The following is a 25,976-nucleotide window of genomic DNA, read 5'->3' as shown; positions in this document are numbered from 1 at the left end:
ATGTTTTCGGAATTCTTTGTTACTATAAGCCGAAGTCCTGGAGCCATATTCCCTTTGAGAACCAGAATACATCGAGCACATTACGACGTTTAGTCTCGAATCATTTTCAATCAAATGTGATCACCTCAGATATGACTTTGTTAATTAGAAAATGTTCACAAATTTGGGTGCCTTCCATTTGACGAAAATTCCGGAATTTTCGAAACGAGGGCAAATTTCTTGAGAACGTTTCCGAAAATTCGAAAATCACACAACATTTTCGAAAATTTAGATAAAGCTCACGAGGATATTCTCTTTTCGGTAAATTGTAGAAAATGCTGTTCTATTTGCCTCTGGAAATTTCCGGAAATGCAAACCTGAAGTTTTGGTCGGAAGGAAAGCGCCCTTTGACACCAATTAATTTTACGTCTTCTCAGCCTAACAAGTCGCCATAACCATCTAGCTAGATAATGTTCGTCTCTCTCAATGGTTCTTTCTTGGTAACACGCTCGTAGCTAAATGCTGTAAGGTCGATTGTCTGAAATCCACCGTCCAAAATTAATTCACTGACGGCTCGCCCTACAGCGGGAGACTGCTGACTACCATGACCGCTAAAGCCGTTCGCAAAAATGAGATTCCTTATCTGGGGATGTCGTCCAATAATGGCATTTTGATCCAGTGTGTTGTACTCGTAGTGGCCAGCCCAGGCGCTCTTGACCTGGTGAATTGAAAGATAAAATCACAAGCGCTGATCCTATTACACCTTGGCTAAACATAATACTGTGTACCTTCAGAAGTATTCATAAAAACATTTTCCTAAAACAGAAATTTAAGCTTAAAATCTCTGAAAACATAGTTGACTTAGATACGTCAGGTTCCAAAATGTTCCCTGCTTGCTTAGGATGTGTGGCATTATTGTTTGACAAGGGTACTTTGTGATCCCCCCACCCCAAACGACACACACAGACATAAGCTCCAGGCTAAATACGGTTTTTACGCTGCCTAGTACGAAACGGGAATAGAAGAACATTTGAAAAACGACTCTGAGGGACTTACCTTGAGACACTCAAATGCAGAAATTCTGTGAACTAAATTTGGCTTAATTCTCTTGTGAAAATACTCATAGTCGATTTCAAAATCAGAAGATTCGTGGTCATCTTCCTGTGTTAAAACAATAACAAAATGTTTTTACGCAGAAATTCCCTTTTGATGACAGTTTGGTGATGCCAACTTTATAATTCTTGGTTTTTAAGTCACGAGTCGATAAGCAAGTAATTAAAACAATCTGAGCAGTATTATCCAGGCTACTTATGGCCCAGACCACCACTCTCTTTCGAAAATAGAGGAAGGCTTGGGTAAAAAAAATACTCTTGAGCGGTTATGGAGTAATTGGGGCTGGACACAAAGAACAAAATGTGGCAGAACGGCAATCCACGACAGTAGCAGTTGGAGAACTGAGGAGCAACTAAATGAAGATGCTCTGAGAGCAATATATTCTTCTTTGAATTGTGTAACAAGCAGAGAAACTGCCAAACAAGGGGTATTTTGAAGACGTAAAATGCAAGGCCGACATGCGAAAACTCTGTTCGCCTTACAAACGGCGGCTCCGCCCGCAATACGAGCGGCATTAAAACCGAGCTATCCTACCGAAACGACACGATAATAATGTTTTTCTTCGCAACGGACAAAAGTAGAGACTGCTTAAGTCGCTTTGACCTTAACTTGAGAATTCCGGGTTTAATTTGACGAGGAACAGCATGTTTCGTTCAGAATAACGCAACTAATATCTTACTTGACGACACTCCACGAACTACGAGCGATTTGCCGGTGACCCATTTTTGGCGCCAAATTAGAAGCTTAGGGAAACAAAATGTTTCATACTTTTCAATTTTTGCAATCTGATATGATTTTTGGAAATGTAAATGCTGGTTAGTGAATATTCAATGCAATCTCCAGCGAGAAAAGTTGCCCGATTACAATGCCTTTCCTGTTAACATACATTAACGTCAAGACAGTAAAGTTTTTCCCGCCTACTGAATCCTGATTGGTCAATTCAAATTTCAGCCGCTCCAGCCGTATGCACGGTACCCACCCCCTTCCCACGCACTCCCCCGAAATAGGCAATCCCATAAGCACCCTCGCCGACACTATTAGCTAATTATGGGTAGTCTTTTTCAAAGCGCTCCAAAAAAACATGACGTCAGCAAGTGCAGCTTATCCGCTGGTGTTTATGGTACATGTAACCTCACAGGACAAAGCTGTTCACACAAACACGTCATACTTTTTAAACCTTCTAAGAGAAAAGGTTACTGTTTGCTGTCTCACGAAGAACAACTCAATGGAAGGAACAGTTAAATTAGGCTGTGGCTTTTTGTTCTATGCAGGAAATCCGGGGTTAATAATAATTTTTAAAGACTGCAGGTGACAACCCTAAAAAACATTATTTGATAATCTCCTTGTATTTATGGCAGTTGTCTCAAAATTTTCTGTTCCCCCAAAGCAACGCCTGCACATAATTCACACCAACATACTTCCAAACTGTCAGTACAGTGTCAGAGTAAGTTTCGCAACCAAATGGGGTACTGGAGAAAACAATTGCATCCACATGTACAGGGTTTCAAAGCTATCCTTTACATTACAGAATGTAAATGAAGTCATTTTAAAGATTGGAATTTAAAGAGGCTTGTATTTTCTTTCAAGTTCCTTTTTCATATTTTTCCATTGGGAAGAAGAAAGGTAAAGTACTCTTAAGAGTGAATGCCTATAAAAATGGACCTAAATCGCCTATTAATGGCACAGGTCGAAAAATTGATTTCGCTTGTATTTTGTCCATAGATAGGTCCTAGTAAGAATAGAAACGGACCATAGTTAGTTTCTGCTAATACAGCTTTCTTTGGTAGAAATACGCCAAAAACGATTTCGACCCGACTGGGCTCAAAATCTACTTCCGGTTTTGCTGAATTTTCCGAATATTTGATTGCTTCGCGCTCCGCAGAACAACTACTTGAGAATCTTTCAATGGATTTTATATTCAGTTCAGGTCTTGGTAGTATGACTGAGCGAAAAATAAAATAAATCAAAGTTAGTTTTGAGCCCGAAAAGAGGTAAAACTGAAACGCAAAATTTTACAGTATGTCGCAAGAGAATTATTGCTTAAAAACATCGCCATATTTTTCTATGGGCTATAACTTTAAATACCATAAAAACACTTTCTACGGGTTAAATATACACCCACCTGTTAGGATATCAAAACATATCTCTGGGCAAATGGTTTCAAGTCGCCCGCCTTGGCCTGTGTTTCTCATAGATTTTGCCCAAAATCCGCCGTTGGAATGTAAGCAATTGCGTGACGCGGATAGCCACTCTCGAGTAAAATATTCGTTTCCAGCAATCCGATGAAAGCAATTTTTGAAACGTTGTGTGGATAAAATAATGGAAAATGTTTTTTTTGTTGTTTTTTGTTTTTGTTTTTTTTGTTTAACTTAGTATAAATATATATGTTTTTTCATTTGCATTGCGACACCCACGACATCCATGATAAAGAACGTTACTACAGTACTCCGGGAAATGATTTTAACACTTGTTTATTTTATTGATTTCACTGATAACTTACAACACAGTAGCAGTTTCAGAGATACACTTAACCAATCCTCTATGATTTATGGCAACTGAATCATTGACTGACAAATAAAGTCAAGTGGAAATACCATAATTTCTATAGACTACTAACTGCGTGACGGCATCTCAGCTCTTCTAGCTGTGTAGAAAATTTGTACCTACACAATATGCTCAAACTCAGCTAGAAAACCCGGAATTTCTTGAATTGAATTAGCCGAGGAAGAAATTGCGTTTAAGTTTCAATCATACTGGGAAAAAAATCCATCTTTTCTACTTTGGTTGTTTGATCAATTAACTGAAATTTGCAGATCAAAACACTGGTAGACAAATAAACATTACAGTAGTCGATCTAGGACTAGGTTTACAATAAAGGAGTTCCCGAATTCATCAATTTTAGAGTATTCGGATTAGTAGGGGTTTACAGTGAAAGGATATTCGGATTCTTAATCGTTTATACACGACGATAACTCCGGGAACATTCATGATGGAATGGTTAACAAGCAGTTTGTTGCCTCGACAACGAGAAACAAAATGCCTCCGAAAATAAGGCTAGGGGTAGGCTGAGACAGTCTGAAGTTTTCTTTCAACTCGCTGACCACGGTACTGTTGTCCATCATGCCAGGTTCCTCCAGGTATTTACTTAGGGTTTAGGGTCGAAAACCGTCGAGGTTTTCGATCGTGCCATCGTCGTCATCTGCGCAGTAAAGTATAAATTGGGCACGGTTTCTGAGGAGTATGGCATTACCCATTATAAAAGTGATTACCTACACCTGAAACAGCACGAGGTAATCACCCAGCGACCGCCATCAAATGGCCATCAATGCGCCTACGACTCGACTACGACTTGACATGTAATCCGCCATTTTCGTTCCACCGCAAACTCAAAAGATCACAGGCGGAAAAATATCTGGATTCGAGAGAAAATCGTTCACACGACAAAACTCTCCGGATTCAAAAGTTTTCGGATTCAAAGTTCCCACTTTAAATTCCGGATTCAAAATCTCCGGAGACACGACCAAACCGGGGGGTTTTTATTTCGGTTTCGTCCACTTTTGTGTAAATGGCAAAATCAATCCGGCACTAAAACATTCTGGATTCATCACGAATCCGGAACAATTTCCTCTAGTGTAAACCTGCAATCCTGGCCATAAGTTGTTGGGACACCTCCCATTTTTGCGCGCTGAAACCCACGATTTCAACTACGTCCTTAACGTTTTAGAACAAAAGATGAATGGAAGCAAGTACAATTGACCCCCCCTCTCCCCTAGCAATGTTGCATGAAAATGAAGCTATTCTGAAGACTAGATTGGATGTGGGAAAAGAGGAAAAAGGGACAATAGAAAGTGGTTAGACAGTTGTGTTGGAACCAAACGCGATTGCTGAAAAATCGCTATTATTGGAATAAGACGTGAATATCTATCTTATCGTCTCTTTTGTTCGAGAATACTGTTCTAGGAGGCGAACAACTCTTGAAACGAGGCTATTCTGAGGCTATTGTCAAGGATTTTTTTTCTTCAAGATTTTTATCAACATTGACAGGGGGAGGGGGTAGGCGGGCTTGCGCGGTTGTGGTCTTAAGAGAGGCTGCCTGTGAAGTCATCTGCCGTAACTGTCCCAACACTTTTGACCAGGATTGTAGTCTTAAATGAACAGCGAACATCCATCTTGTTTTGTTCGCGGAAGTCGGTCACAGAGGAGCGAATTTCAATGAAATATATATATAATTTGATTAAGCAATTAGCCAAAAATAGGTTGGCCGCCAAAACAGTTTAGGGTTTAGCCTAACTTTAACCTTAAGTTTTAAGACTGAAGAAAAAAAGGAAAAAGCACTGAGCATTTCAGTTGTTTGAAACAGAAACATTCGCGCACAATGAACTATGTATAGTACGTGGGTAACCAGGAAAGCAATCCGTCTAGCACAGTAATTGTTCAAATTAACAGCTTACCGAGACACTCGCACTGTCGATGCCTCTTATTTATGACTTTTAGGATTTGTTTACTTTACTTTTTCCGACTTTTTAGCAGGAGAAAAAGCACTAAATGTGCTGGCACAAATAAAAAGGTTTAACCGAAAATCGATCCGTCGAAATCAACAAATACAAATTTAATCACTGTAGCGTTCCTTCAGATCACGTAAGGCTACAAACCAACAATATCAACTTTTCATTACGCTTAACAAATGAACTTAGAACGATTTTCTTTCTAGAACTCGTTCTTGTAATTAAAATGATCAGAGAAAGAACGACAGCCTAAAACGACATAGCAGTAACACCCGAACTCCGAGTAAATTGCTTTTAATTGGCGTTTTTAATTAACGAAATTTCCAAAGCGATGACTTTCAAAATATAAAAGTTAAAAGTGGTCCATTATGTTTTTCTTTTTTCACCCAAATGTTCTAAGATAGCCATCTGCGGTTTGTTGGAAACGAATTATGTATTCAGGGTGACCGCCGGAGTCACGCAATTGTTTACATTCTCACGGCGGTTCAGGGAAAAATTCATGAGAAGCACAGGCCAAGGCGGGCGACTTAAAACCATTTGCCCAGAGATATTTTTTGATTTTCAAACAGGTGGGTGTACAGTTAACCCGTATAAAGTGTTTTTATGGCATTTAAAGTTATAGCCCATAGAAAAATATGGCGATATTTTAGTGCTATAATTCGTTTGAAACACATCGTAATATTTTCCGTTCGTGTTCGATCTCGTTTCAGGCTGAAACGAAGCCTCGATTTATTTTATTTTTCGCTCAGTCATACCATGAAGACCTGAGCTGAATGTAAAGACCATTGAAAGATTCTCAAGTAGCTGTCCTGCGGAGCGCGAAGCAATCAAATATTCGGAAAATTCAGCAAAACCGGAAGTAGATTTTGAGCCTAATCGGAAAAAAAATCGTTTTTCGCAAATTTCTCCCCAAAAAAGCTGCATTAGCAGAAACTAACTATGGTCCGTTTGTTTACTAGCTAGGGCCAATCTATGGGCAAAAAATGAGCAAAATCGATTTTTCGACTTGTGCCGTTGTTTGGTCCATAATTATGGGCACTGGCTCTTAAGGATAAAATCCTTTGGTCTTAAAAACAAAACTTTTCCCACACTCGTAAATGTTCATGAGATAAAAAAAACCTTTACGTATACTGCGCCGTGATGGGTGACTAATGTCCACCCGCCCACCAGAGGGAATACACTTGGAAGTGATACTTGTTTTTTAAGGCCCTCATTAATATACGTCTTTTTCAGCGTACTATAGAGTCCTAGTTGTAGGTAAAAAAAAATTGGAAAAACACATAGATACACGAAAAAAAGTTTGATATTAAATGACAGCCCTACATCTGGCATTGTGCGAGAACATTCAAGCAAAAGAGTTGAAAACGTCATTGGACTTGCATCATCTACAGGAATTATTTTGCTTTCCTCCACGTTTTGCTCGTTTCCATTTCTGATATAATCCGACGCGTCTTGCCCACTGTTAATCGCTTGCATATTCTGCTGATCTGCCATTCCATTGTTGTCCTGTTGATCTGCCGGTGCAAACGATTGCGAACGATTTTCCTTGTCACACTCGCGTCGAAGGCTAAACACACAGTCTGGCAGCAATAGAGGTAGCGCCGGAATATAAAATGACACGAGAATCGACCAGGTCAAAATGATGAACTCAAATCCTGTTCTTAACCACTTCACGTCAACAGTGACTCGGAGATCGCACAGAGAAGAACGGCCATTTGTTCCTTTATGTAATCCACAACAATGATAGTCAATATCATGTAATTGTTTGGAATCGACAGACTTAATAACTGCAACGCAAACCACCTGTGTTTCCTGTGGTAGTTCATCAGAGCTCCCTGTTGTTACATTTTCCAACAACATTCTTCCAACGGCCACATTCTGCCATGTTGAATTCAAATTGGCTAAGCATCCACTCGGTTGATCTTCCAAATGCACGTCCATGCTTCGCGCTTGATAATTCAGAAGACCCAGAGATAAAATATCGTAATCGTCTGGCAATGTTAGCATGGGCTCGGTGATCTTGCTAGCCCACACCCATCTGTGTGGAAGAAACACGTCTTGTAACTCTAGTGGATCGTAGCTGTCGTTGCCAATTTTCAGATTTAAGTAGACCAATCTCACTCCTTTCTCAGAAGCCTTCCTCCGAAATTCAGACGCAAAACCTTTTCCAACTGGCAAAAGCTTGCATCGTGCCACACTGCAGTTCTCGGGTTTGGCTTTACAATAAGTGAACAAGAAAAGAACTGAGAAAGTGAAAACTGATTGGAAAGCCATTCCTACTCTGCGCTGCTTGTTTAGCGAAAGGTGGACACATTATTATGCCCCCTAAAGCATTTCAGCGTCATGCCAAAAAATGGACTATTGTGCTCCTAGTCATCCTGGCTTCTAATTACTGTATGCGTGACTGGGTCTATTATTAATAATGGCTTTTATTTGCCGCAAAAATGTTTCCTCCTACCCTCCCTCCAGCGACCCAAACGTAATCTTCATAATATTACAGATTACAGCGGTGCCAAATTGTTAAATGTAAATTAAACAGCGGAACCTATTTCAAAAACTGAAGTTGAAGTGCAAATGTATTTGAAGCTATCATTGCAGAGGGTAAAATATATGAAAATCTTTATTTTCTTTTTAGGAATGATTGCACACCAGCATTTTTCGCGGCTTTCCTAGACTGCGCAAACAGTTTACTATCAAGATAAGTGTCACACTAATTACTGTGTTGCCTGTGGCAAGCCAGTCATAAAATGCATTTAGAGGTTTTCTTGTCCCCACTGTCAGAAAATTAATAGTTGCGTAATCGTACCAACAAGCATTGCATGCTTTGTCGTAATTCTGTACGGCGTTTGTCGTATAATGCGTTTCTCAGAACGTTGTCTTTATGCTTTTTGATGGAATGATCTCACACCAGCATCTTTCCCAGCTTTCCAAGGTTGCACAAACAGTTGTTTTCAAGACAAGTGTCACACTAATTAATGTGTTGCCTGTGGTAAACCAGGTATAAAGTGCATTTCGATTTTTTCATATCTCCACCGTCAGAAAATTAAAAGTTGCGCCATCGCACCAGTAAGCGTTGCATGCATGCTTGGTCATAATTCTGTATGGCGCTTGTCGTGTAATGCGTTGCTCAGAACATTGTCCTTATGTTTCGTTAGAATACTCAAACTACTTACAGACGCAGACGCCGTTTGCGGTAGACCTTACACAAAGGTTATTGTTCAGCGCTTTTGGAATGGGTCAGTCAGCAGTCAGACTACTTGAATAGAAAACATTTAGAGTGAACTTCAATTGCTATGAGATAGAATCAAACTACTCACAAACCCTCTTTATGCTTGCACTTAAATTCAGAATGACCCTATTTGGAGATTTAGCTATATTATTATTAAGTTTTCAGTATTCAGTCATAGTTAATGAAAGTTATCGTCACGTCAAGTAGTGAATTCATTGAGCGTGACTGCCTGTAGGCGTCCGTACATGACTTCACCGGGTTACGAGCTACAAAATATTATTTGTTTTGATGGCAATGTTTTCCATTAGTGAATGTAATATCATTTCGAACGAATTTGAGAATGCATGGTAATTTAAGTTTGAAAAAGATGGTTACTGCAACGTTAAAACTGTAAATTAACCCAAAGATGGTTTGCAAAACCGGAATAACATGTGTCGAGAATGGGTAATGGGGAACGTGACATGGCAAATGGGAAAAGGAAAATGAAAATGGAAAATGAAGATTGGGGACTGAGGACTGGGGACTGGGGGATGGGGGATGGGGGATGAGAAATGGAGAATGAGGAATGTGGAATGGGGGATGGGGAATGGGAAATGGAAAATGGGGTGTGGGGAATGGGGTTTGGGGAATGGGGGATAGGGAATGGGGGATGGGGAATGGAGAATGGGGAATGGGGGATGGGAGATGGGGAATGGGGGACGGGGAATGGGAAATGGAAAATTAGAAATGGAAAATGGGGGATGGGGAATGGGGGTTGGGGAATGGGGGATGGGGAATGGGGGATGGGGAATGGGGGACGGGGGATGGGGAATGGAGAATGGGAAATGGGGGATGGGAGATGGGGAATGGGAGATGGGGAATGGGAGATGGGGAATGGGAGATGGGGAATGGGGGATGGGGAATGGGGGATGGGGAACGGGGAAGAGGGAATGGGGAATGGAAATTGAAAATATAGAATGGAGAATGGGGAATGGAGAATGGCGAATAAGCAATGGGCAATGGGCAATGGGCAATGGTCACTTGTATTTTCTTGGTGTACATGCAAGCCTTTAGGTGAATGTGTATACTGAGAAAATACAAGTGCCTCATGGGATTAATTCTATGGTATACCACTGGAAAGCATTACAGTTGATACAAAAACACTGACAATACAGAAAAAAAAACAGCATTTAAGAACCTACATTTTTTGAAGTCTGGCAAGAATACATGTAGGTTCTCGTATTTTGGGGCAGTTATTAGCGATTTGGGCAAAGTAGGTTGTTTATTAGGTTCTTAAGGTGATTCCTCACATTTGCATTGCGCATCCTTACTCTGCGCATAATTTATGGCGTTATTCGCGTGCGCTCGTGCACGTGCACAATGAAAACATGGCGGATTTGCCTTGACATTGAGTTCTGTCAGTTGAAAAATGGTTATAGCTCACTAACGAGCTTGGGCACCCCAAATTTTTTTCGAGTCATTTTAATCAACTAATCATTAGCTTTGCATGAGAAGACTGATCTGATTTCTATTGTTGAAAATTGAAATAATAAGGAAAATAGCAGCTGCACTGTAGTCTTTTCTATTTTGCAGTTTGATAGCTGTGGCAAGTAATTTGGTTCCAATATTTTAACAAGGATTCAGCAGTCTGTCAAAATCAAACTTAAAAAGTTAATTTGTGTCCGACACAAGTATTGACTGTAGTTTGAGGTGTGTTTTCACAAGTCTGGGCTCACAAAGAGTTTGCAATAACTTGGAATGCGTTCTTGTAATAAGCATTAAATAATGCTAAAATGGGACATTTTCAATGCCTCACTGCTCCTTAACGAGCATGGGCACCCCCCCTTTTTATTTTATTATTAAAGTTCTCGTATGATAAATATTCAGGGGACAAAGTTTGAACAAAAATCTATTGACAGTTTTATTTCAGGGGAATTACCTTAATTTCTATAAAGGAGACACAGTTGTTGATTACCAGAAAAGAAATAAACTTCAAGTGTTTAGTCCTTGAATATACAGTATTTATTCACAACTGTATTATGTATTTTCTTGTAATATAAATTTGCAATCTCAAAGTCACACTCCTTGGTTAAAATATTTATCATAATTTATCTGTAACTCCCGTACATACAAGGACCTGCTTGATCTTGCTTGGCTAAAAATGTTCTATTATTTTTGGGTTTTAAAATGGCGAATTTCTGCAAGCTGATTTGTAAACTACTAGGTTCTCACATGCAGGTTTTTATTGTACCTTATTTGGGCTGGAAGATGGACTCAGGCTACCTAACTCGTATTTGTTGATAAATAAAATATGAATGTCTATATTAAAACTTGGAGAGAAGGTCAAATATTGCTGACTGTGTTTGTTAAATTAACATCTGTTTGTCATGTCTTTTGTTTTACATCCAGGCTTGGCAGTAAAAATAAATTCGTACACTTCACAACTGTTCAGACATTATTTTATTCATGTCAAGCAAAGTTGTAGTATATAAAGGTGTAATTATATGAAGAAATACCTGTAATCTTTACAAGAAATCAAGAAATAAGTCAAACATTTCTGCAAACTTTACTTACGGAATTACCTCACTTACAATCATGAGCATAATTTTCATAGATTTAGTTGCAGGTCAGGGTATTATTGATTTTATTTTGAAAACATCACCAAAGACTGCTAAAAAACTTTGTAACTGACAAACCCTGTATATGTTGCAATCCCTAGAAAAGCTAAAACTTTAGATTTATTAGAAACAAAATAATTACTGATTCCTTCAATAAGAAATGTTAATTACATTAAAGTTCACCTTTGTACTGCCATAAAAGATAAAACAGTGTCTGGTAATATTCCACCTTATTTTATTAGTTAACTATGACTTTGAAGTTAGTAATATCCAGATGCACACTACAAAAAAAGGCTATGATAGTATATCGTAAAAATATTATTAAGTTTCTTTTGTCTGATATTTTTCTCTTTTTCTCAAATGTTATTATAACATCTCTTTAGGGGTACAATCAAAGACTTAAAGACTTGTTTCTGTACACAATGGGTGAGGTATGAAAGGCAAAATTAAATTCCTTTTAAGAGCCGGATGGTCTCAGCGGCGAGCCAACTTCCTGGCATGTCATACCAGGTTTAGCCCCAACCCTCTGCGGCCAACAAGTTATCCAAGATACATTAATCATTTCTCTAATCTTTTTTCGCCCAACAAGGTCAAGGTCAAGGTCAACTTTATTTAGGCAGGGTGGCCCAATCAGCACTTGGCTGGTATCAAAAGGGGCCCTGTTTCCTTTGGAAAATGCCAAAGCAATGTTAAGATCATAACTACATGTAAGTACCTTTTCTAGTACACCAGAATGCCAAGTTGAAAATATTTAGTGAATTTTCTGAGGGAAGAGCAAATTGTTATAATTTTTTGGCTGTTGTTTTTTCATTTGTTTCGTTTTTCCAAGCCAGGACACATTACACACTTGGAAAAATGTCTGCCAGACCAGGGCCATAGCCAGAAAAAAACTCTTAGATAACTTTATGTCCATGAAAAAATTATGACTGGGATTGTTAGCTTCTCTTCTGATGTCCATAGGGTGTTTGTGATGATGACTAAAAAAAAAAAAAAAAAAATCATATGACTGAGGCGACTGCCTTGGTTTGCTAGTTACTAGCTACAGCCCTGGAGACTTATGTGATTTGGCGCCACCACCTTGTGTATCCATAGTAATAACTCTTTATAAAATACTCTTTATAACTTATGTGCTCTTTCTAGTAATTTAATTTAGTGAAAATATTGACTTTCCAAAGTTATATTCATGATAGTTCCCTTTCCAAAAAACTCGTTTTCAAATTAAAATCTCTTTCATACAGAGGAAATATCACACTTTGTCACTGTACCTCATCTCTGAGATCATGCCACTAGCACTGTTTGCACCGTTTATTTCTCGATCAAACTCTTCCACAGCTATTTCAATTTCTCTTTTCATTTTAATTTTTTCCCATCCAATGAACACCTTCCCTTTTGTTATTCCTTTAAAGAACAGCCCTGGAATCATGCCACTAACAAACACAGATACAGTGGACATTACTGTTGAAATGCTGTATGTGTTCTTGAAGAAGAGCACTGCAGATAAAAATAGACTTAAGAAGATTACAATCAAAGCCATGTTGAGAAACATCCGGCCGGTTTCAGTGGCAATGGGCATAACCCTGCCGCTGACAGACCAGAACAGACTTGTTGGAATTGTGTCCTGGTCACCACTCCTGATGTTATGTTTTTTTTGCCTGTATTTTAAAATGAGTCCCTTGAATTCCCTGTATCTGTTCTGCAGTTTAGAATAACAAAGATAAGTATTTGTTGTCACTACATAAGGCGTGACGATGTCTGCGTTGAGATATAGTCCTATTATTATGAATTCTACCATGTACATAACAAAACTGATAGAGTTGATTAGTAGCATTAGTAGAGGAGAGACAACTAAGAGAAGTATTAAAATGATAAAGAAAATTGTCATCACTAGTCGTTTACCATTCCTATTAACTGTACAGCAATTTCTTGAAGTCACCGCATTCAGGAACAGCAGACCTAGGGTTCCATAAGGTGACCACAAAAATACTGATAGAGAAACGGAGATTAAAAACAGGAGGCTAACACATATCCCCCAAACCAGCACCATAAGTAGAGTGAGCAACGTAGAAAATAAAACGTATAACACGCACAGTGCTCGCTTCAATCTTGATTCATGATGGTTAACCATTGATAATGAACAAGTGGTAAAGAGAAGCAAATAATTCAAGAGAAACTTACTATATTTCTGTGTTAAATTACTCCAAACGAAAGCCGGTAGTTGTTGGACCCTTCTCAAATGACAAAGTATTTCATTGCCAATGGAGTCTGGGCTTTTCCTTGGGAAATCAACTGTTGGAAGAGCGAAACTCAGAAAAGTCCCGGATCTGCAAAAGGGGCACATGTCATGCCTGAATAGTAAATCCTTCGGTCTCAAAAACAAAACGAGTGCCAAACCCTCTAAAGCTGCTAAGACACAGAGAAAATGAAAACCAACAGGATCGATGTTGAGAGAGGGAGCGGAAAGGCTGGAAAGCGGTATACTTTTTTTTAAGCTTTCGTAAATATACTTCTTTTTAAGCGTGAGCCAAAGACCCACCTGTGCGTAAAAGACACATGGAAAAATACAGTACAACATGACCGCTAACTTGATGTTAAATGACAGCCTTAAATCTGGCAGTTTCTGGATATATGCTCGCAAAAGAGCCGAACAAGTCACTGGACTCGAATCATCTACAGGAATTTCACTTGCTCCAGTTTCCTCCTCTTCAGTGCAGTGAGTAAGTTTAGTTGTAACTTCTTCCTCTCTGTTGGCGGTAATTATTTGTTCGTAGCCATTTCTCATGCGAATGTCGGATTCAGCTTTTTCAGCACTATCTATTTGTTCCGCTTCCGCGCGATCTTCCTTGTCACACTCGTACTGAAGACTGAAAATGTAATCTGGCAGCGCTAAAGGAAACGCTGGGAGATAATAGGTCACGACTAAAGACACAACAATAAGAACGACATTAAACATGCCCATCCAGTCGCTTTTTTCAACCGTCAGATCGCACTGGATCTCTGAAGGCCTATTCGGTTGATTAGTTCGTGGTGTTTTTATACCACAGCAACGACGATACACAATCCCTTTGTTTCCGTCGTAGCCCTCTAACATTTCAACACAAACCACCTCATTTTTGCCAGATAGTTGATCCGCAGAGCTTTGAGTCGTAACATTTTCTAACAGCATTCTTCCGACGGCCATGTTCTGGCGTGTTGAGTCGTTCAAATTGGCTAAGCATCCACTTGGCTGATCTTCCAAATGCACGTCCATGCTTCGCACTTGATAATTCAGAAGACCCAGAGATAGGATATCGTAGTCGTCGTTCAAAGATAGCATGGGCTCGGTGATGTTATTAGCCCAAACCCATCTATCCGCGAGAAACTCGTCCTGTAACTCTAAAGGATGGTGGCTGTCGTTACCGATCTTCAAATTCAGGTAGACCATCCTGACACCTTTCTCGGAAGCCTTGCTGCGAAATTCAGACGCAAAACCTTCTCCAACTGGTAAAAGCTTGCATCGTGTCTCACTATAGTTCTCGGGTTTGGCTTCACAATACGTGACCAAGAAAACAACTGAAAAAGCGAATACCGATCTGAGAGCCATGCCTAGTCTGCGCTGCTATAGCGACTCTGTAACCCAAGCTATCTTTAATCTCTTGCAAGTAATATCAGTTGCATCTGTCTTTCTATTCATTCCTGATCTACTTTAGCAACTGAGGTCAAGGCGGATTTATCATGAGTATCAGATGTATGACATGTTGTCACACACTAAGTTGTTTTTGATGCTTCAGTTCAAGTTTCGATTCACAATCTTTCATTATATTCTTCGAAACTCCTATTTTAGAAAGCCACCACCCGTTTTAAAGTCTCCTACGCAGACGCCCTTTGGCCTCTGTCATAACAGTAACAAGACCGATTGGAGTCCACTCACAAGTATGACTACCGAGCGAATTGGACTCCACTCAGTCCTATTATGTGTCCTGTGAAAACGCTCTATAGCTACCCGGGGGTGGGGTACTTCCAGAAAAGTTGGGTGGGTGTGTGCGGCCCACTTCCCAAAACCCTTACCCTATTTATGACCAAAATCTGCGTTTTTTGCTACCCTATTTATGACCTGACCAGAAAGTCGATAGCCTATTTATGAAAGCTGCGGCTGACAGTTGGCCTAAACATAAGTTATGAAGGGCTTTTGTTGACGGTCTTATTGATAATGATGGAAAAATAGCTGCTTCTAAGAAACATACCCAATTCAAGACCAGAGTCCAAAAACCGTACCCTATTTAAAACAAAAATGGCCAAAATCGATACCCTATTTATGGCCAAAACGGCTGAAAAACCCTACCCTTTGGGGCCGCACATACCTTTGTAGCCCATATAAGGGAGTACCCCCCTCCCCCCCCTCCGCGGGTATAACTACAAGCTTCAATTATGTTTGAGGACATAGTTCTGGTCAGGTGCTTGTAAGTTGAATGTTATTAAAGTCTGGATGTAATTAATTAACTGCCAAATGACAAAAGGTCCAACATTTTAACCAACCCCCAAATATCTTTCATCCTCAACAACATTTTATGCTGACAACTGATCTATTCCTTCCCACCCTCCCAACCGGTCCTTCTTAAGACCCGTTTAGCGAGTTCGGGAGTTTCCACTCAGTAAAAACTGTAACGTTGAACTACGTATTTCTTTTATTCCCAACACTTCTTCTGACGCTCATACAGTTCGTTCCATAAGTCAACAATCTACAATCTGCAATCTGATCTAAATGTTCTTTTGCTCGCTTTTGGGTAATGTTTCGGTTATACAATAATCTTTTATCTTACATCTCGGAAAATCAATCTTATTAACTCAGTGCCTCATCCGTTCCCTGTGTTTACATCACATTTTTCTGAGTCACGTTACAAATTCGCATGACTATTTCCCTAAGCAAGTTACGTTACTTGATATTAAACTATTCAGTTTCACGACGAGCTAAGCATCATTATGGCAATCTCTTCTGATTAGCGGGTCCTAAGGGCACGGCATGACGCCTTAAAGTGGTCGTAGATAAGTTGTTTATTTAGGCGACAGTCTGATTTACGTACACTATTCTTTCTTAGGCTTTTGGAATCTCGCTTAATTTTCTTTAAAGCCGTTGAGAGTTTTCGATTCCGTTTCACAAAATCACCAAAGCCCTTGTCCCGTTCTCATAATTTCAAACCAGAGCTTTGCCTCCTTTTCTGCAAGATCCCGTAGTCCCCGCCTTCAAATAAGCCAAGTTCCAGATCCTGAAAAGCCTATTGGAGACCCCCAGATAATACTCCTGTGCCAGATTTCTAATCTTTATTACAATAATGCAAAATTATACAATATTTTATCCTACAGAATTAAGAAACATTTTCCTACACGAATGTGTTATTGTTACTTAGGTTTATACATACTGATTATGCAAAATTGGCCTGAATCCATAATTCACTATCGTATCATCACTCTTTGTACTATATGGTCCCAACTCAATGGCTGTGCTGTCTCTATTATACTCTTTGACCGCTCTCTCTATGTCTCGTTCTATTTTTATTTTTGCCCAACCTATGAATTTATTCCCCTTTGTCCGTCCTTTCAAAACCAGTACTGGGATTAGTCCACCTACAAACACATAGATGGTCGAGAAAATAGCCGAAGTATTATTTTCCTTTCCAAAGACAACAATTGAATATACCACAAGAAACAAAAAAGTTAAAATCAAAACCATATTGCGTAACATCAGACAAATTTCAGATTTAATTGGCAAAACCCTGTCACAGACGAACCAAAATAACTTTGTTCGGATTGTACCCTCGGGATCGCTGCTATTTATGCTTAATTCTTTTTGCCATTTTAAGATCATTTCCTTGACCTCCTTGTATTCCTGCTGCATATTAGCATAACATAGATACATATTTGTTGTAACTACGAGGAAGAAAGCTACATAAGGTGTTATAAGGTCCTCGTTAAGAACTAATCCAGCGATTGTATATCCTAAAGCTTTGTTAACAAAAGCGCAAGACAGGCTATTCACAAACAGTATTGTCACATAGAAGGATAAAAGTAGCCAGAGTTTAAACAGAGGTTTAGCGATACCGATAGAAACTTTAAATAGAGCGGAAACGTTTTCGTCGTCATCAACGTCGTCGTCATTGTGTCTGAAGGTTCTAAGAGACCGCAAAGTATGCTGCGGGGAATACCACAATATTTTTAATATTGAGATGACAAGTAAAAAGGGGAAACAGATTGCCCCAAACACAACCCTAAGAAGAAGTGTGCATGTGATAAAAATTAAACGCAACAAAACGTAAATTGGATTCATCGTTCGTGATACTTGACGACTCTTTTTGCATGGACCCAAAAAAACATCGGAAGCAACTAGTTTTGAAAAACCGAGGATTAAATTCCACAAAAGTTGATGTAGTTTAACAAAGTGAAGACGCATTTCATCACCCAGGGAACGATCTAGGTCTCCACTGCTACTGTCGCATATCGGACAAATGAACCGCTGCTTAAGAGTGAATGCCTATAAAAATGGACCTAAATCGCCTATCAATGGCACAGGTCGCAAAATTGATTTCGCTTGTATTTTGTCCATAGATAGGTCCTAGTAAGAATAGAAACGGACCATAGTTAGTTTCTGCTAATACAGCTTTCTTTGGTAGAAATACGCCAAAAACGATTTCGACCCGACTGGGCTCAAAATCTACTTCCGGTTTTGCTGAATTTTCCGAATATTTGATTGCTTCGCGCTCCGCAGAACAACTACTTGAGAATCTTTCAATGGATTTTATATTCAGTTCAGGTCTTGGTAGTATGACTGAGCGAAAAATAAAATAAATCAAAGTTAGTTTTGAGCCCGAAAAGAGGTAAAACTGAAACGCAAAATTTTACAGTATGTCGCAAGAGAATTATTGCTTAAAAACATCGCCATATTTTTCTATGGGCTATAACTTTAAATACCATAAAAACACTTTCTACGGGTTAAATATACACCCACCTGTTAGGATATCAAAACATATCTCTGGGCAAATGGTTTCAAGTCGCCCGCCTTGGCCTGTGTTTCTCATAGATTTTGCCCAAAATCCGCCGATGGAATGTAAGCAATTGCGTGACGCGGATAGCCACTCTCGAGTAAAATATTCGTTTCCAGCAATCCGATGAAAGCAATTTTTGAAACGTTGTGTGGATAAAATAATGGAAAATGTTTTTTTTGTTGTTTTTTGTTTTTGTTTTTTTTTGTTTAACTTAGTATAAATATATATGTTTTTTCATTTGCATTGCGACACCCACGACATCCATGATAAAGAACGTTACTACAGTACTCCGGGAAATGATTTTAACACTTGTTTATTTTATTGATTTCACTGATAACTTACAACACAGTAGCAGTTTTAGAGATACACTTAACCAATCCTCTATGATTTATGGCAACTGAATCATTGACTGACAAATAAAGTCAAGTGGAAATACCATAATTTCTATAGACTACTAACTGCGTGACGGCATCTCAGCTCTTCTAGCTGTGTAGAAAATTTGTACCTACACGATATGCTCAAACTCAGCTAGAAAACCCGGAATTTCTTGAATTGAATTAGCCGAGGAAGAAATTGCGTTTAAGTTTCAATCATACTGGGAAAAAAATCCATCTTTTCTACTTTGGTTGTTTGATCAATTAACTGAAATTTGCAGATCAAAACACTGGTAGACAAATAAACATTACAGTGGTCGATCTAGGACTAGGTTTACAATAAAGGAGTTCCCGAATTCATCAATTTTAGAGTATTCGGATTAGTAGGGGTTTACAGTGAAAGGATATTCGGATTCTTAATCGTTTATACACGACGATAACTCCGGGAACATTCATGATGGAATGGTTAACAAGCAGTTTGTTGCCTCGACAACGAGAAACAAAATGCCTCCGAAAATAAGGCTAGGGGTAGGTTGAGACAGTCTGAAGTTTTCTTTCAACTCGCTGACCACGGTACTGTTGTCTATCATGCCAGGTTCCTCCAGGTATTTACTTAGGGTTTAGGGTCGAAAACCGTCGAGGTTTTCGATCGTGCCATCGTCGTCATCTGCGCAGTAAAGTATAAATTGGGCACGGTTTCTGAGGAGTATGACATTACCCATTATAAAAGTGATTACCTACACCTGAAACAGCACGAGGTAATCACCCAGCGACCGCCATCAAATGGCCATCAATGCGCCTACGACTCGACTACGACTGGATCATGTAATCCGCCATTTTCGTTCCACCGCAAAATCAAAAGATCACAGGCGGAAAAATATCTGGATTCGAGAGAAAATCGTTCACACGACAAAACTCTCCGGATTCAAAAGTTTTCGGATTCAAAGTTCCCACTTTAAATTCCGGATTCAAAATCTCCGGAGACACGACCAAACCGGGGGGTTTTTATTTCGGTTTCGTCCACTTTTGTGTAAATGGCAAAATCAATCCGGCACTAAAACATTCTGGATTCATCACGAATCCGGAACAATTCCTCTAGTGTAAACCTGCAATCCTGGCCATAAGTTGTTGGGACACCTCCCATTTTTGCGCGCTGAAACCCACGATTTCAACTACGTCCTTAACGTTTTAGAACAAAAGATGAATGGAAGCAAGTACAATTGACCCCCCCTCTCCCCTAGCAATGTTGGATGAAAATGAAGCTATTCTGAAGACTAGATTGGATGTGGGAAAAAAGGAAAAAGGGACAATAGAAAGTGGTTAGACAGTTGTGTTGGAACCAAACGCGATTGCTGAAAAATCGCTATTATTGGAATAAGACGTGAATATCTATCTTATCGTCTCTTTAGTTCGAGAATACTGTTCTAGGAGGCGAACAACTCTTGAAACGAGGCTATTCTGAGGCTATTGTCAAGGATTTTTTTTCTTCAAGATTTTTATCAACATTGACAGGGGGAGGGGGTAGGCGGGCTTGCGCGGTTGTGGTCTTAAGAGAGGCTGCCTGTGAAGTCATCTGCCGTAACTGTCCCAACACTTTTGACCAGGATTGTAGTCTTAAATGAACAGCGAACATCCATCTTGTTTTGTTCGCGGAAGTCGGTCACAGAGGAGCGAATTTCAATGAAATATATATATAATTTGATTAAGCAATTAGCCAAAAATAGGTTGGCCGCCAAAACAGTTTAGGGTTTAGCCTAACTTTAACCTTAAGTTTTAAGACTGAAGAAAAAAAGGAAAAAGCACTGAGCATTTCAGTTGTTTGAAACAGAAACATTCGCGCACAATGAACTATGTATAGTACGTGGGTAACCAGGAAAGCAATCCGTCCAGCACAGTAATTGTTCAAATTAACAGCTTACCGAGACACTCGCACTGTCGATGCCTCTTATTTATGACTTTTAGGATTTGTTTACTTTACTTTTTCCGACTTTTTAGCAGGAGAAAAAGCACTAAATGTGCTGGCACAAATAAAAAGGTTTAACCGAAAATCGATCCGTCGAAATCAACAAATGCAAATTTAATCACTGTAGCGTTCCTTCAGATCACGTAAGGCTACAAACCAACAATATCAACTTTTCATTACGCTTAACAAATGAACTTAGAACGATTTTCTTTCTAGAACTCGTTCTTGTAATTAAAATGATCAGAGAAAGAACGACAGCCTAAAACGACATAGCAGTAACACCCGAACTCCGAGTAAATTGCTTTTAATTGGCGTTTTTAATTAACGAAATTTCCAAAGCGATGACTTTCAAAATATAAAAGTTAAAAGTGGTCCATTATGTTTTTCTTTTTTCACCCAAATGTTCTAAGATAGCCATCTGCGGTTTGTTGGAAACGAATTATGTATTCAGGGTGACCGCCAGAGTCACGCAATTGTTTACATTCTCACGGCGGTTCAGGGAAAAATTCATGAGAAGCACAGGCCAAGGCGGGCGACTTAAAACCATTTGCCCAGAGATATTTTTTGATTTTCAAACAGGTGGGTGTACAGTTAACCCGTATAAAGTGTTTTTATGGCATTTAAAGTTATAGCCCATAGAAAAATATGGCGATAGTTTAGTGCTATAATTCGTTTGAAACACATCGTAATATTTTCCGTTCGTGTTCGATCTCGTTTCAGGCTGAAACGAAGCCTCGATTTATTTTATTTTTCGCTCAGTCATACCATGAAGACCTGAGCTGAATGTAAAGACCATTGAAAGATTCTCAAGTAGCTGTCCTGCGGAGCGCGAAGCAATCAAATATTCGGAAAATTCAGCAAAACCGGAAGTAGATTTTGAGCCTAATCGGAAAAAAATCGTTTTTCGCAAATTTCTCCCCAAAAAAGCTGCATTAGCAGAAACTAACTATGGTCCGTTTGTTTACTAGCTAGGGTCAATCTATGGGCAAAAAATGAGCAAAATCGAGTTTTCGACTTGTGCCGTTGTTTGGTCCATAATTACGGGCACTGCCTCTTAAAGCTGCTCTCAACTTACCATTCCTAGTAAAATAGCCACCGGTTTTGAAGGTCTTGCTCCTACCGATAACCAATATCTGAAACAATTCACAAGTAATTCTTATATCTAATCTCACGACATATCGCAGTTCATAACTTATAACTTATAACTTATAACTTAAACTTATAACTGCCTTATGAAACATAATTCAGGTGACTTCTCAACTTACTTTATTCTATCCATGTTTAAGTTTGCCAGCTTTTCATTTCTGGTGTTAGGTATTGGATCGAAAGTCCCCACCTAGATGAATTGATAGAGAGATTTTTGTTTCGTTAATACTCTAGTCTCGTCTTGAACTTTTACATACAGTAACATGTACAGGTCATGCACATGTGACTGTTTACACCGCATCCCAAAACAAAGCTAATAAGTTATAACCGTGGCTATAAGTATTCCTCACCTGCTCCAGATATCCATAGTTTCGAGGCCTTTTTCTGTTGGTTGCCACGATGAAAAAGAAAGGCCTATTCTTGCAGCCATAGAGGGCAAAACGTAAAGTAACTATTGGAGGCTTCATGGTCGAAATAGCCTTTCAGCTAAAACAGTCAGGCGTTTCAAGCGAAAAATCGCTCAGGAGCTGGTGACTAGAACCCAGACTTCTAATGGCCAACGAACAATATGGCGGCAGAATGCAGACAGAGTAGCCATTAATTGTAAGAATGGCTGCGAGCCTTTTGATAATAAACCGCTGACCACACCCAACACTGCTGATAATACCTAGTTCACCCATTGTTTCCGTTCATTCCCCTTATTTACCTTCATTTAGCCTCATCCACGATCATTCATACACCCTCATTCACGTTCCGTCACTTGCATTCACCCTTATTCACGTTCATTCACCCTCATGTACCTTCATACACCCTCATTCACGTTCAGTCACTTGCATTCACCCTTATTCACATTCATTCACCCTCATTCACCTTCATTCACCCTCGTTCACCATCATTCACCCTCATTCACCCTAATTCACCTTCATTCACCATCATACACCCGCATTAACCTTCATTCACCTTCAGTTCATACACCATCATTCATCCTCATTCATCTTCATACAATATCATTCACCCTCATTCACCCTCATTCACCCTCATTCACCTTCATACACCTTCATTTACCTTCATACACCTCCATTCACCTTCATACACCTCCATTCACCTATCTACACCTCTATTCATCTTCATACACTTTCATACACCATTATTCACCTTCATACACCATCATTCACCCTCATTCACCTTCATTCACCCTCATTCACCCTCATTCACCCTCATTCACTCTCATTCACCTTCATTCACCATCATTCATCCTCATTCACCTTTATTCACCCTCATTCACCTTCATACACCAACATTTACGTTCATTCACCTTCATACACCTTCATTCACCTCCACTCACCCTCATCCACCTTTATACACCTTTATACACCATCATTCACCTTCATTTACCTTCATACACCATCATTCACCCTCATTCATCCTCAATCACCTTAATTCACCATCATTCACCTTCATACTCCATCACCCTCATTCACCTTCATTTACCCTCATTCACCATCATTCACCCTCATTCACCTTTATTTACCATCATTCACAATTATTCACCCTCTTGCACCTTCCTACACCACTATTCACCCTCGTTCACCTTCGTACACCTTCATTCACCATCATTCAACCTTATTCACCCTCATGCACCTTCATACCCCATTATTCCCCCTCATTCACTTTCATTTACCATCATTCACCCTCATACACCTTCATTCACCATCATTCACCCTCATGCACTTCCATACACCCTCATTCATCTTAATTCACCCCCATTCGCCTTCATACACCCTCATGCACCATCATTCACTCTCATTCACCGTCATTCACCTTCATACACCATCATTCACCCTCATTCACCTTCATTCACCCTCATTCACCATCGTTCACCCTCATTCACTCTCAAGTACATTAATGCAAAGAATGTTGTAATACATTTGCAAACTTCTGTAACGTTTACACTGTAGCCCAAGAGAATTACATGCAGTGGGAATGTTTTATGAGAACTACATATTGAGCTAAGTCACCCAGCCCTGTTAGAAGGCCAGCTGTACCGCGAACAAATGCACTTATGTCCAGGATTGAGTGTACTTACAAAATTAATAATATACATAAAAAAATTAAACGATTCTGATTGGCTGAGAGCAGTGCCGTTCAAGTGTAACACGAGTGCAAAAAGTGTAACATCAGTGCAAAAAGTGTAACACCAGTGCAAATTACGCATCGTGATTTTGGATTATGCTTGACTGAACGACAATAGAATTGTTGTTTACAGTCTATCGAACTTTATCTCTGGCAATCTTTGTTAACCTTTCCTTTGTGTACTTTTGCAGTCAAAAAGCTGGTTCACCGCGTCAAATGGACAGGATAAACCTTCAGATACGGAAGGTACAGGAAACCTGAAAAATAACAGTTTAATAAGATAGAAAAACACCAAAGACATAATGATAAACAATAAAGGAACAAAGATGGCTAAGGATGGAGAAGATTAACACGGATTGCAAACGACGAATTTGAAAAATTGAGGCTAAACTCTTCAATTTGCGCAAACCGTGACTGAGCTCCTTTAAATAAGCTTAAATTTGGCTATTTCCGTAAAAAAAAATCACGAGAAATTATGAGAACTAAAGAAAATGTTAAAAAGAAACCGAACAAATGGCAAGATTTAAATTCTACAAAGAAACTAAATTCTAGATATAGAAGCGCTAAATTAAAATACCGTAGTGCAGCACGTTCTTTCCAGCGAACTTCGTCCGCAGGAATTTTTACGCTCAAAATTAAAAATGTTGGTTGTATCGACGGTTAGATCTTCATGCGATTGCGTAAGCTTATTCATTGTCAGAGTAAAGTTTTTCTTCCAAAGATAATTTCCAAAGACGTGAAAAAGAGGTAAGAAAATTGAGTATGCGTCATAATTTTGCGCGCGCATAAATTTCGTCATTATTAAAGTTGAATTATGACGCAACTGTAATTATTTAGCTGGACCAAAAGTACGTTTTACGACGCTTCACCGCGGTGTTCTTGTCTATGGGATTTTCGACAGTTAGAGGCCAATTTCGATTTATTAAATGTCTTACTTAGCTCCGAGGCTTAGGAGAATAAAACAAAAGAGACCGCCTCGGGTCTAATTGATGAATAATTAACTTCTTTTTTTAATTTTCCGTTAAGCCTCGCGGAGCCAAGTTACAATTTTAATATATCAAAATTGGCCTATTAACTACAAACATAGCATATTCGGATCAAAATTCCTTTCACGTGCGTGTTTTTCTCCCAAGTTGCTCATTTTTCACAATTCAAAGCACACAATCTTAACGTGGGATGCATTTCTTTTGTTCAAAACATATTTCTCGCGGCTGTAATGAATTTTAATGTGGGTATATATAAAGAAGTGTAGAATGACACACCCATTTTAGCGTCGGTCGCCGTTGCATTGAAGGCAAGGGCGAAGACATCTTAGTCGCTGTGCTCCCTTCAGGCAAGTCCATATTTTCTTTATTTATCGCCGTTGAATTGAAGGCAAGGGCGAAGACATCTTGGTCGATGTGCTTCCTTCATTTTCTACATCTTCATTTTCTACGTCTACATTTTCTATAGCTAGTTACGTGTCCTAGCTGTTTCCCCCGTCTTTCAATTTGATCATTTAATGGTATAATAAAACTTTCCTCAGTGCTGTGAAAGCTTCGAGGGGCATGTGTTTTTCCTTGACACCGAAGATTGCATTTAGGCGAAGTTGAAAAACCGAATACCAAACATTTCTCTTGTGGGTAACTGAATGATTATTTTTAATAAAATGTTTGTTTACAGCTTGATAATCTACTTGGTTTGCCGTTTGACTTTGTCATTCGCAATTTGTTTCGTCACCTCGGAGCGCTACCATGTACACTCTTTTTAACTGTTATAAAAAGAGAAAATTCCAACCGCCTTTGCCTTTGCTCTGATACGAAGAGAACAGTTATGTAGTTATATCAAAACCTATAACTAATCCTCAGTTCGTTCCCACTGCAGTGCACCACTTTGTTGGTAGTCGTTTAAAAGTGTTATTCCACATTTTGAGGGAGTTTTGTTA

At 39.3% G+C, this 25,976-nt stretch overlaps 5 protein-coding genes across 5 annotated transcripts in view; 1 reads left to right on the top strand and 4 right to left on the bottom strand.

Annotated features, from left to right (window-relative positions):
• The window catches only part of LOC149110269 (molecular chaperone MKKS-like), a 34,390-nt gene extending 10,035 nt beyond the window's left edge, over positions 1-24,355 (top strand). The window contains exon 10 of the mRNA XM_089291080.1: positions 24,244-24,355. The gene's annotated coding sequence lies outside the window, so the exon portion shown is untranslated. The remainder of the gene's footprint in view (positions 1-24,243) is intronic.
• Positions 89-22,498, bottom strand: LOC149110270 (FAD-dependent oxidoreductase domain-containing protein 1-like). Its single transcript, XM_089291088.1, has 5 exons — positions 22,270-22,498; positions 22,039-22,109; positions 21,849-21,906; positions 1,036-1,140; positions 89-697 (listed from the first exon to the last, which is right to left on the bottom strand). Exons 1-5 carry the CDS (start codon positions 22,384-22,386, stop codon positions 443-445), a joined length of 606 nt encoding a protein of 201 aa, XP_089147214.1. The 5' UTR covers positions 22,387-22,498; the 3' UTR covers positions 89-442.
• On the bottom strand, positions 4,626-7,903 carry LOC149110271 (uncharacterized). Its single transcript, XM_089291081.1, has one exon. It carries the CDS (start codon positions 7,869-7,871, stop codon positions 6,699-6,701), a length of 1,173 nt encoding a protein of 390 aa, XP_089147207.1. The 5' UTR covers positions 7,872-7,903; the 3' UTR covers positions 4,626-6,698.
• LOC110052673 (uncharacterized) lies at positions 12,014-15,085 on the bottom strand. The gene has a single exon (XM_020758824.2). The coding sequence runs from the start codon at positions 15,001-15,003 to the stop codon at positions 12,670-12,672; it is 2,334 nt and encodes a 777-aa protein (XP_020614483.2). The 5' UTR covers positions 15,004-15,085; the 3' UTR covers positions 12,014-12,669.
• Positions 16,705-17,954, bottom strand: LOC110052610 (uncharacterized). The gene has a single exon (XM_089291084.1). The coding sequence runs from the start codon at positions 17,842-17,844 to the stop codon at positions 16,807-16,809; it is 1,038 nt and encodes a 345-aa protein (XP_089147210.1). The 5' UTR covers positions 17,845-17,954; the 3' UTR covers positions 16,705-16,806.
• Positions 24,356-25,976: the final 1,621 nt, after the last annotated feature.

Source organism: Orbicella faveolata, unplaced genomic scaffold, assembly GCF_042242905.1.
Source record: "Orbicella faveolata isolate gen_17 unplaced genomic scaffold, um_ofav_v1 contig_24, whole genome shotgun sequence".
Lineage (NCBI taxonomy): Eukaryota > Metazoa > Cnidaria > Anthozoa > Scleractinia > Merulinidae > Orbicella > Orbicella faveolata.
The sequence above is the reverse complement of the archived record's forward strand: the minus strand, read 5'-3'. Positions and strand labels throughout refer to the sequence as shown.